General features: G+C 38.7%; 1 protein-coding gene across 1 annotated transcript; it reads right to left on the bottom strand.

The window, feature by feature from the left end:
• Window positions 1–6650: 6650 nt before the first annotated feature.
• Window positions 6651–9666, bottom strand: LOC116052778 (E3 ubiquitin-protein ligase TRIM39-like). The gene is made up of 3 exons (XM_036001831.1): window positions 8904–9666; window positions 7335–8794; window positions 6651–6909 (listed from the first exon to the last, which is right to left on the bottom strand). Exon 2 carries the CDS (start codon window positions 8775–8777, stop codon window positions 7350–7352), a length of 1428 nt encoding a protein of 475 aa, XP_035857724.1. The 5' UTR covers window positions 8778–8794; window positions 8904–9666; the 3' UTR covers window positions 6651–6909; window positions 7335–7349.
• Window positions 9667–12951: the final 3285 nt, after the last annotated feature.

The raw sequence follows: 12951 nt of genomic DNA, 5'->3' as shown, positions 1-12951 counted from the left end.
CATAGGCACGCTCCCCCACCCACTGAGTTTAAACTCATATTCTTCCTGAAATGGTTTTATAACTTTTAGTAAATCGGCACAAATCCCAGCTAAACCCAGAACAAACTCATCATCTCTGGCAAACGTTGCTGCGAGTTTGGATTGTGGCTTCACTTTGCTAAGTCTTCCTTTAACTTGCCTGTTGTTGCCTTTAGTTTCTAACGGTCTCTTTTCTTTAACGTAGGTGAATAAAAAACATATCAAAGGTAGTCTGAGGAGACTTTTTGAAGGTACAAGATGTATCAAAACTATTACTTCTAGGGAGATTTTATCAGATATAGCTTTAAAAGAGATTCAGTTAGTTTTTTCTTATTAAGAAAAAGCAACGTTGTCTGTAAATACCTTCAGATTTGTGTTCGGTTTTTGGGTTTTTTGACTAAATGGGTTGATTATAAAATCAAAATGGAAAAAAATTGGACCTTGACTCACTTCTTTACTGATGCATCATTTTGTTTGAGGATTTTTTTTTTATAGAGTTGTAACCTAGTTCTCTGACAGCGAATATCAGCTGATGTAAATATGAAGACAAACAAAAGGTTTTTGAAAAGTTTTGTATTTTTATTTCTCTTATTTAAGATGATCATACTTTGCACATAATGTTCAACCATTTTTATGATAATGCTTATGTTGCATAAGCATGTTTACGTTTATGACTTGAGAAGATTATTCCAGATTTATTTCTATTGAGACAAAGTTTATTTAAAATGCTAACATAACTGGAGCACATTTGGGATTTTGCTATGTTTGGTTTGGTTTTACTGTCCCACGCCAATTATATACCAACAACACCATGTTCTGTTATCAATGAAATGTCAATAAAAGTGAAAACTTGATTGTCTAACTTCATTTTTTTGTTTATGGAGTGATATAACCAAGGCCTTAAATTAACGGGAGTGTGGCTATGTATATGTTCCCATGGCTCTATGTTCCCACAGTCCTATGTTCCCACAGCCCTATGATCCCACATTTCTAAGATTTTTTTCCAAAATTAGGCCCTATGTTCCCACATTTCCTTTTTCATAAATTTTTATCAGATTTTATCCCCTTAACCCTAACCCTAAAAGATCTTGTGGGAGGATAGGGCTTAAATTGAAGGGAAATGTAGGAACACAAGACCTCATTTTGAAAATGCTCTAGAAATGTGGGAACATATAGGGCCTAATTTTAAGAAAAATCTTAGAAATGTGGGAACATAGGGCTGTGGAAACATAGGGCCTAATTTTCAGTGAATAAAAAATTCTTAGAAATGTGGGAACATAGGGCTGTGGGAACATAGGGCTGACACCAAATTAACTTGTGTTAATTACCAGCCAACATGGCTAGTAGATTTTAAGTTACCAGTCAATCACATTTTCCACTAGCCACATGTTTTCTTTTTCCCCAGCTAATTTTACTGCTTAATTTCTATGAAGGTAAATATGGTGCAAAAAGGGAGAGCTTGTAGAATACAATGTGAGAACTTGCAGAACAAAAAATCTGAACTTGTATGTTAAAATTTGCACTTGTAGTCCACAGGTACAAATTAGTTTTGCACCAAATGTATCGTCAAGAGTGTTGTGAAAGTCGAGGTGCGCAGATTCGCCACTTTGTGATGCGAGAGAGCACATATGTGAAGTTGCAGTGACAGATTCGAGAGGTTGTAATCACTGAGTTGTGGTTGTGATGGAAAATGAACCAGAGTAAAAAAAAAAGTATACGAGTAAATGTTGCATTATACGTTTGCAGCTGTCATTATGTTCATGTAAATATCAATCTACACATTTGTGAATATTTTTTCTGTAACTTCACATTCAGAATACAGGTGTGTGAACATTTTCTACAAGTGCGAATTTCAACTTACAAGTTCAGATTTTTTTTACAAGCTCTCATGTTTTTTTTCTTTGTATGACTTCAAATTCAGATCACATGTGTGTGAATATTTTTTACAAGTGCAAATTTTAACATACAAGTTCAGATTTTTTGTTCTGCAAGTTCTCACATTGTATTCTACAAGCTCTCCCTTTTTGCACCATATTTACCTTCATAAATTTCAGCTCCTCTGGTTTGTTTCGCGCTGTTCCGTCTTCTCTGTTTCAGCGTAGCTCGTAATCGATACCACACGCGCCAGGCACTTAGCCGACGGTCGTACGACACGTCACCACGTAGTGTTCATGGGAAATGTAGGATTAGTTCTACAACACGTGTAGCCAGATGAAGATTACGTTTCCAAGCAAAACACACACAACACCACAGTCCTATGTTCCCATATTTCTAAGATTTCTTTTTCACAGAAAATTAGGCCCTATGTTCACACATTTCTAGGACATTTTCAAAATGAGGTCTTGTGTTCCTACATTTTCCTTCAATTTAACCCCTATTCCCCGACAACATTTTTTAGGGTTAGGGCTAGGGGTTAGGATTAGGGGGATAAAATCTGATACAAATTTATGAAAAAGGAACTGTGGGAACATAGTGTGATGGTTTGGTCAGGCTGGCTGTGAGTTTTCTGTTTTTGTTTTCTGTTTTGTTTCCCATTGTGTTTTCTGTCATTTTCTTTCTGTCAGGGCCTAATTTTGAAAAAAATCTTAGAAATGTGGGAACATAGGGCTGTGAGAACATAGGCATGCTCCCCACAAAACTGCTGAATAGTTTTGCCAGAAAATATAGAAAACGGAACAAACACCGACTTGTCGCATCTTTTCTGCAGCCGGCCGATTCAAACAGCCAAATTGGTTAGTAACTTTACAATGTTATCTGCCAAAATGATTTTTTACCAGCATTTGGCGGGTTGGCAGTGCCAATTTAAAGAACTGGATATAACTATCTCCTTTCTCTGAATTCAGTCTTGAATCTTTATGCAGTTATACTTCCAATAAGGGCTCTTACTACCACAGAACTTTTGAACCAATGGATAAAGTCTACAACAAATATTAAATATATAATATATAAATTATTATGTCATGTTACACACGTGTGGCATAACTTAATAAACGTCCATGAATCCACTTAGAAATCATACCCTGTAAAACCCATAGAAGCATCTTCCATATTCATATCTAAACGTAACGGACGCAGTTAAAACGTTAACACGTTAACATTATGAACAGTGGCAGTTCTACATTGAATTACACTCTGGGCGAGGCCCCCCCTCAAAAGGGGGGGGGGGGCCTTTGTAATAAATTAATGCACCTTGACTTACGTATTTACATGCACTGTAGCTACCTGTAGTATGTACAGTATAACCTGTGTACTACTAGCTAATCACTTCCTAACAACATGTTGTTCATTGATGTGTTTTTGGAGGAAGAAGATTTATCAGGCTGTGGTTTGGGTCTTTAATGGGATTTATTGATTAAAAAATACAGACTATCACCAGCCTTAACCGTTTAATCAATTAATAGTTTTTTAAAGACAGACAATACAGATTATTTGTGGTAATTTGTTGCTGCATTATGACATCACAATCACTATATTTGAATACAATATCCCTAAAAGCATGTTTTGGGTATATTTATATCAATATGGGGATAATACTCAGGTTTCCACTTGTATATAAATGATGTGAAAATGTACCCCAGCACATACAGTATAATGCTATGCGACGTCCCATACTGGACACATCTGAGAGTAACTTTTTTCATGTAAAATGTGAATATTTAAATGGATATTCCAAATATATTTAAGACTTAGCCTATAACGAATTATGCATGGGGATAATTCTCTGCTTTAGTAGGACAGGCGCTCACACACACACACACACACACACACACACATACACACACATACACACACACACACACACACACACACACACACACACACACACTCCAGGCCGCTCCTCCTTGTGAATCCTAAATAGCACGCCAAGCCACAGAGCTGGATGGCATCGCAGGGTGTCCGGTAGCGCGGATACAACTGCCCACCGGCCTGGGAGCACACCATCCCTTTATCACTATTAAATCACTGTTCTTTATTATCAATGTTTCATTCCTTTGAAGACATTTGGCAGAGCAGCATTGTCTTTTTTTTTACCAAGTTCGATTGCTTTCGTGAACTTCTACTATCTAGCCTACTTTTAGTTCTCACAGCTTAAGCTTAAGTGCTAGTGCCGCCCCCCAAGTGTCATGAAAAAATGCCGCCCCGGGTGGCTGCCCGCTTCACCCGTGCCAAAAACCGCTATTGATTGTGAAATGGTCACAGTCTGGTAACGTTTAGTAACAGAACTTACCTACGTTACGTAATGTTACGCACGTGTGGCAGAACGTGAAGTAGCTCTGTTTGTTCCGTAAAGTTGAAAGAAACTCCTGAGTGAAAAGTCCTGTGTTTTTTAATCCACCCACCACCCCAACCTGCCTCATTATGCAGAGCTTGTTGCACTATGTAATGTAAAGAACCTTTAACAAAAATTTTAAAAGCGGCCAAACTTAAAAATTGAGCTTTTATGAAGACAAAAGTGGAAACGGACATGAGGAATCAGCAGGAAGAATGGGAAGACACTAAGCTAACGTTATGTCTGACTTTACATTTTGCAGCAAGTATTTTGTTAGTCAAACATCCAACGGTCAGTTTAAGGCCAACTATATTTCTGTAAGTTAAGCTAAAGCATTTTGTTACCAATGTGGATACATTTAGAACGCTAGTATTGTGTTTGCAAGTGCCTTAGCTTGCTAATACATGGCTAACGTTAGCTTAAGAACAGCTAACTTGTCCTCTCTGGTAGACAAAGGTTGCTAAAATAATCCTTTGACATGCTTAAATCTCATGTTTTAGCTAGCTACAGGCATTTTGTTAGCGTTTGTGCCTGTAGTTGCATACTGTAGTGCTGATTATTTGTCTCTATACCTGCTTTTAAAACTTTAACGATTACTAAAATGTGGAACATAAACCCATATCACATAACAGAGCCTTTCAACAACCAAACTCTTATCTCAGTCATGCATTTAATGTATGCAGTTTTCTGCCAAATGCTATATTCTTTTTAAAGACTTTTTTTGTTTGCACGGCCCTCACAAAGCTTATGAAAAATGTTTTTTTTTACCTTTTATGCCTCTGTTAATCTTGCAGTCTTTGTGCTATTTTAATCTCTGTCCTCACTGCGTGGGACAGCAGGAAACCTAAACTAAGTCACACTCGCAGCTGGTAATGTTTAATTGCTCAGCTGTTTTTACTGCTACAATAATGTTTTTTTGTTTTTTTTTAAGAAATAAAAATGGTATTTTTACTTCATGCATAGATTCCAATAGCCCTAATATTAAAGGAATTTCTGCAAGTCCATAAACAGTTTTAGGGCATCTGTGAGATTATGTGCAGTATAAATCTACCAGATGTGCATAATAAATCTCCCTTGTGGTATTTTGCTGAAATACCCCTTTAGGGATCTATATGCAATATGTTCAACCACCTGCTCAGAAATGGGACTGGACAGACTGGCTCTGCACATACTGATGCCTTCCAACAACATTTCACATTCATGGTAATGTAATGTGTTATTTGGAGTTTTTCTGATAAACTTTTATTCCTTCTATTTTATGCAAAATGGATCGTCACGTCAACTTTTACACTTTTTCTTTTTTAGACTTTACGCTAGGCTAGTCTACGTGATATGCAGGTATACGCAGTATACCCACTAAGAAAGCTCCAGCATTTCCATATACCCACTTAAAAATGCCCAATGACATGCAACAAAAAACTTTCCATTATATTTTTGATAAATTTTGAATTGTCATCTGTGTTTTTCTTCTTGGCATAGGCTAAATAAAGGTATTTCCACCATGAAGTGGTGCATAAAAGTGTATCCGAATGCAGCAAATGAAGTCTTTGACGCTCAAAATAACCCTAGGGGAGGACACCCAGATCCCCCCACTATGATATGCCCCCCTCCTCCAAAGGCAGATTCTGGTCAATATATGTATATACAGTACAGTATACCCATTACAATACATTAGACTACACCACTGGCTAGGCGTTGTTGTTTTAAATGAGTGAATGCATCACCATTCACCAAAGGTAAGTGTCACAGTAGAGAGATAGTGTGATGAGTCGGCCCAATGTTGTTTGTTCTACCAGCACAAACAGTTCCCCTGAATCATGTACTTTCTTTCTTTTTAATTTTTGTTTGTAGTAGTACTGTTGCATGCAGTGTTCACATGTCATGGTTATGGTTTTCAGTGTTGCTATTTCCTGTTTGGTTTAGTTAATTCATTCCTTGTGTGTTGTTTGCGTGCCGTTCTCCCTGTTATTTGTTTTAGTTGTATTGAAACTTTATAATCTGGACTAGAGCTTAAAATAGAGTTTGTTGGATCTGAACAATGATTGACTGCTTAAACATTCAATTTAATTAAATTCAATTTTATTTATAGTATCAAATCATAACAAGAGTTATCTCAAGACACTTTACAGATAGAGTAGGTCTAGACCACACACTATAATATACAAAGACCCAACAATTCCGATAAACATGCCGTTTTTGAAATAAATTATCTTTTTTCTTTATTAAGATCAGCTTCAACAAAGTGTTTGCTGGTCTTCATGGCTCCACAAACAAAAGCCAAATAATAAATCATCAAAAACTATTTAAAATAAAAAAAGACAAAATGCTAAATGAACCAAAAGATCACAAACTAAATAAAATAACTTTTTTTCATCTTTTATTGCCTTTGAATGCAGCACTTGAAGCAGTTCAGCATATTTGATGAAGATAATATTTATGCAGGATTCTTGCAATTTTTGGGTTGTACAGTATTGTAAACATGTCAGATAAATGAATGTGATGTGAATATGCAGACTGTCAAAGAAAACAACAAAAATTAAACAAAATCAGTAAGTGAAAGAAAATTAAACATATCTTTGTATTAATGAGACATTAGGATGACAGGTTCAGATTAAGACGTTACATTCAGAAACTTTTCTCTTTAAGAAATAAACATTAATATAATCATCCTCTTTACAGCTATCTCACGGTTTTCCCTGCCATAATATGGCTTGGGCGCACAACCTAGGTGTATTATGCATTTAGAAACAATGTAGAGAGCATCTGGATGATCAGCCAATGTGTGGGATGGGTGTCACAGCCACACACCCATACACACCATGTATGTTGTGCACACAGCTGCAGCTGCAGCCCACACATTAGTGAGTGTGTAGTTGAGAGAGAGAGGAAAAAAGAGAGGGTGTTTGTCGGTGAGTATTATGTTAGCAGTAACGTTAATAAAGTTTTCCTTTAGTGATTTAATGGGTATATTAAGACCTCTCTTTCGCTGCAACCAACAGCCACTAAGCTTTATACAAAGAAATTGTGATGACGTCACTCGTATTTAAAGAAGTGTATGACGTCAGTTGCATAAAGGGGCTCTTAAAAACCTAGGGAAAACCATGTAACTGCTTTGTTCCACTGTCACACATACCCTTAATGGTGATATCTTCACTTTATAATCAGTGCCAATATATGGAAACATCCTCTCAGTGAAAGTGTGTTTGAAGGTGTGTATGTGTGTGTTAGTATCAAGATCCGAGAACAACAGCTCTCCTCTGTTCCAGTCCAGAGTCACTCTGATTCTCTGGACCTTCTTCTGCACTACGAGAACAGTGTCTGGATCTGGTGGGGACCATGCTACATATTCATCTTCACAGAACAATATTCTCCATAATCCAGACTCTATGTCTCCCTTCCTCTGGACAGACTCTGCTAACACACCCAGTGACCAGAATGTACTGTCTCCAACCTCGACATCCCAGCTGTGAGTCCCTGAGTTAAAGCCCTCAGAGCCCAGGACAGAGCGGTATCTATCAAACCTCTCTGGATTATCAGGAAGCTGCTGTCTCCTTACTCGTCTCACACTGGTCAGATCTTGAGACAGGATGAGATATGGATGAGCAGTGTTTGGGTCCAGAATCACAGGAGTGTAGGAGATAATGTCCTTCATCTTGTTCCAGATGTTGAAGCTCAGGTTGCCCAGGTGTTTGGCCTGGTCTATCAGAGCTCCTGAGAGCAGCGGTGGATCATCCAGCAGGGGGTGCTGCTGGACTCTTTCCACTGCAGCCTTGTAGTTGATCAGGAATGAGACGTCTTCAGCTCTCAGCTCCTCCTCTGTGGCTCTGACTGTGTCTGAAAGAGCTGCTATCTCTCTGCTCAGAGCCTCCATCTTCTCCTTCATCCTCTGACTCTTCTGCTCCTCTTCCTCCCTCAGTGCAGCCAACCTGACCACCTCTTCCTCTTCTAGAAACTGGTGAAGCTTCTTAAACTGATCCTTAATCTGCGTCTCTGTGCGTCGCGCCTGGAGCTTTATGTGTTTTGCTGTCTGATCAAACTTCACTTTAACTTGTTCTAAACCCTTTATCTTCTCCTTTAAGGGCTCCAGAGTTTCCTGAAGCTCCTTCCTGGGTTGTCGTGCAGCTTCATTGATGGGTCTGATTCTGTGGTTGGAGTGTGTTTCTGAATGCAGACAGACGACACACACTGGCTGCTGATGGTCCAGACAGAAGAGTTTGAGTTTCTCAGAGTGCAGACTGCAGAGAGCCTCTGAAGCTCTCTGATCTCTCTCCAGTAAGAAGGCCTCACACAGGTTCTTCAACACCAGGTTACAAGGTGGTTCATACAAAGATCTTTTCTTACAAACTGGACACACCTGTGTTGGTTTCTCTGTCCACCAGCTCTGCAGACAGTCTTTACAGAAGCTGTGGCTACATGACAGAAGAACAGGATTTCTAAAGACATCATGACAGACCGGACAGCAGAGATCCTCCTCTGATCTGGAAGCCATTTAGTCTCTGAGTGAAGATGAAAACACAGCAGACAGAAAGTACAGTCAGTCACGGCTCCCCTCCCTCCTCTACTAACTTCACTGAAATTTACTTTCACTTTGAGTCTTGTATATAGTCAAACTCACCTTCAGTGTGTGGAGTGTCAGCAGGTTGAAGCAGCAGGGTTGTAGTTTTCCACTTTTCTCTCCTGTAGCTGAACTCACTCAGAGGAAGTTGTTAGTTTGATCTGAAGCTGAATCTGATCCTTTTCAGTCTGTGCGTCTCTCTGTAGTGAGGACCAAAAACAAACTGTTTCCTGGTTAGTCTCGGGTTTCCTAGGATAGTGAAGGCATGACCCGCCCTACTCCTCCTCTGATTGTCTATTATTCATTGCCTTAATTGGTTGGATTGGTTAGGTTTTAACATGAAGAGTGTGATTGGTTAAGGTTAGGGTAAGGGTAAGCCAGTCAAAGGCAGAGTAAGGCAGAGTGGGGCGGGACATGCCTTAGCCATCCTAGGAAATGCAAATTTGTGTTAGGTGAGGGGTGGAGCTCTGTCACAACTTGTCTGTGAAATGCTGTTGTTTCACGTGTAACACAGAGATGTGTCTCATTCCAAAGGTCTGATTTATTACTGGATATGAAGACTGATAGTGTGCAGCGTGCTTATGCAACAGTTGTATTCATGTTCAACAGTTTGAATGTTGTGAGGCAGTTAGTTTAATTTAGTAAAATCCCAGGAATAGTCTGGATATGGAGGACCATGAGACATCAAGGGAAAAAAGTTGAACATGGAATATTGTTGGAGAGAGGTAGTTTGTACTTTAAGGTGTGACACTGAATGGTGTCAACAAAAGGTTTTGTAAATAAAGCTTTGCAGTGATGCAGTCAACATGATTGTTAGGCCTCATGTTCAGTGTGGTATAATCAGTCCTTCCAGAACAATGCGAGTTGTTTTGTGATTGTTGTGGGCAAAAATCCTTGATTATGCGGCACGTTTTCTTAAAAAATGCGATGGAATATGCGGGATATTTTTGTAATTTTATGCGATGAAATTGCGGGAACTTGCAAAAACTGCGGTTTCATCATGGCTTCATCGCGGGGTTTGCAGCTTTTCGATGATGTTCACGTCGCGTAATTACGTCACTTCATAACGTTCCCATGGCAACAGGGGAAAATGGCTGCTCTTGTGTGAAGTAAATGCAACACTTTTCAACTTTCTGCTAAGATAAATGTGACTTTTTTACAACGAAAATGCGGGGATTATGAAATCATGCAAGCCCCGCATATTTTGCGCGGAAATCGGCAATTTATGCGGCAAAAGTGCGGCGTATTTGAATAAATGTAGCCCCCGCAAAAATATATACGGACTTTGGCTGATTATGCATTGAATTATGCGATCGGATAATCGCGTTTTTCTGGAGGGAATGTATAATGACAGGTTTTGAATGTTAAAAAGTGTTTAATAAAAACTTGAAAGGAGAGAAAATATAATAATGAAAACTAATTGTGCATTTTAATTTTAAATCTTGAAAAGTAATGACACAAAACTGATTAAAACAAAAACAATATTCAGTCAAGATTCATGATTAACCTGTTGTACCAGGACCAGTTTAGTACCAGTTGGTGCACGAGATCATGAAGCACATCAATACATAACAGCAATATTCAACTGATGAAAAACTTTTACAGAATCCTCTTTTCTTTATTACAACGAATATATTAGTTTATATATTTTGGAAAATGTGAAACACGTTTGTCATATTTTAAACATTAAATGTAACCATAATCTGGACTAGAATTTAAAATAGAGTTCGTTGGATCTGAACAATGATTGGCTGCTCAAACATGCAGTTAATGATATTTTGGGATCAAATCAGCTTCTACTAAGTGTTTGCTGGTCGTCATGGGCGAAATTATTTTTCATATAAAAAAAAAACTCTTAGGCTATGTTCACACTTGGCGTTTTTTTTTAAGCTGCCAGCGTCTTTTACATTATAATCCTCTACGGAGTAAACCGTGTTTAAAAAGCCACCACCGACTTCTTTTCTGCAGCTCAGAGCGTCTTTTTGAAGTTGAAAAAAGTTCAACTTTTCTGAAAAAAGGCCCTACGTCAAGCGCTTTTTGACAGCCAACCAATGACAAGCGGACTACCCAAACCTGTCATTTCCATAACAAGAAAAAATGGACTTGGAGCACAGCGAGTTATATATGACCGGGTGCTCCCTGTACACGGAACTCACTTTGTTTTATCTAACATTAGCGCCGCTCTCTCTCTCTGTTTTTTCTCTAGCTCGCTCCACCACTTTGTTTAATCTAACGTTAGCACTGCTCTCTCTCTCTCTCTGTTGTTTCTCTAGCTCGGTCCACCACTTTGTTTTATCTAACGTTGCCAGCTTTTTCTTTTACTACAAAAGCGCTCTAGTCAACTTTTTCTTATCAAAAAAGATGCCAAGTGTGAACATAGCCTTAATCTGTTATTGCCTTTGAATGCAGCACTTGAAACATGAAACATGAATGTGATGTGAAAAGGCAGATTGTCAAAGAAATCAACAAAAATTAAACAAAATCAGTAAGTGAAAGAAAATTAAACATATCTTTGTATTAATGAGACATTAGGATGACAGGTTCCGATTAAGACGATTAAATTCAGCGAGAGAGGAAGTTCGTACTTAAGGTGTGACATTGGGAAGCCAGCACCCTCCCTTCCCCTGCGCTACTGCCTACTAACTTCAACCATGCATGTTGCAACATGTCCCTGTGTTGCTTCATTTATGTCTGCTCTTACTTTGGTGGAGGCCACACTGGCCTTGCGCACCTTCATATCCACAATTTGCAATGGTAGTTCCTCATCAAGTGGTTTATAGAATGATTCCTCCCTGGAATCTCCGCACAATTATCCATCTCTTTTTAATGCAATTTTTAGTTAGCCATAAACAAGCCAGAGTCCGTTGACTACATGCTCACTAGGGAAGTCAAAGATGGTTCATGATTGGTCCACCTATAAATGCCATGTGGACAGTTCAAGGCGCGCCAAACTCATCTAGATTGCAACAACCACTTCCAATGTACGTTGTTCCAGACTACAATGTGTGCAATTTTTGGTTTTGGTGACGTTTATTTATCGGATCATAAGGAGGTGAATATGAATTCTCTAAAACGACGCCCATCATTCCCCATACTGCACCCCAACATATTATTATAGGAACATGGTTGTTAAAAATACCATAGTATACGTTTTTGATTCCCAATCCCAATATACAGTACGTTCCCAGATCGATATATTATTTTGCTAACTGCCCATCTTTTTTCCTCGTACCTACATCTATGTATTAGTACGCAATGTACTGTAATTAGACTTTGGGAAGCAAACTAATGTTAACTAAAAAACAAGCTACTGTGCTGCGTTACGTCGAAACTTAGCACAGCTAACGTTAACTAACAAGCTTCTGTGCCGCATTACGTCCAAACATAGCACAGCTAACGTTAACTAACAAGCTTCTGTGCCGCGTTACTTACAAACATAGCACATCTAACGTTAACTAACAATCTTCTGTGCTGCGTTACTTACTAACATAGCACATCTAACGTTAATTAACAAGCTTCTGTGCCGTGTTACTTACATAGAACAACTAATGTTAACTAATAAGCTTCTGTGCCGCATTACGTCCAAACGTAGCACAGTTAACGTTAACTGACAAGCTTCTGTGCCGCGTTACATCCAAACGTAGCACAGCTAACGTTAACTCAGCTAGTGCTAGCATTCACATATGGATTAGCTTGTTGTGATAACCTACGTCACAGCTTTTTGGTGAAGGCTAAAGGCTAAGTGGGCGTTTCCATTTTTAAACCCAGAACTCAGATGGAGTCAGACTTTTAGTACAGTACTTGAGAAAATGTACTTGGCTACTTTCCACCACAGAGTATGTAGTGTTTACCTTCAGCAGTAGCAGTAATTACACTGTGAATAAGGAGGAATTACACTGCAGGCCGTCAACTAAAGCATTAGCAGACATTCAGCCATTCTGTTCCACCCTTTTGAGAAATTAAGGATTAAATCGGGTTTAATATTTACCATTATGTAAAATATTACCAGCTCCATTGGTCCAGTCAAACCGATGTGAGCGACACATCAAAAATGTAGTCATTAGCAGTCATTACGATGGCATGGTACTGTTGGACAATAAACTGGAGG

The sequence above is a fragment of the Sander lucioperca genome, chromosome 6, assembly GCF_008315115.2.
Source record: "Sander lucioperca isolate FBNREF2018 chromosome 6, SLUC_FBN_1.2, whole genome shotgun sequence".
NCBI lineage: Eukaryota > Metazoa > Chordata > Actinopteri > Perciformes > Percidae > Sander > Sander lucioperca.
Note: the sequence above shows the minus strand (reverse complement) of the source record. Positions and strands in the feature narration are given on the sequence as shown.

Excerpts from the sequence above, each read along its gene's own strand:
- LOC116052778 (XM_036001831.1), bottom strand. The coding sequence starts at position 8,777 with ATGGCTTCCAGATCAGAGGAGGATCTCTGCTGTCCGGTCTGTCATGAT.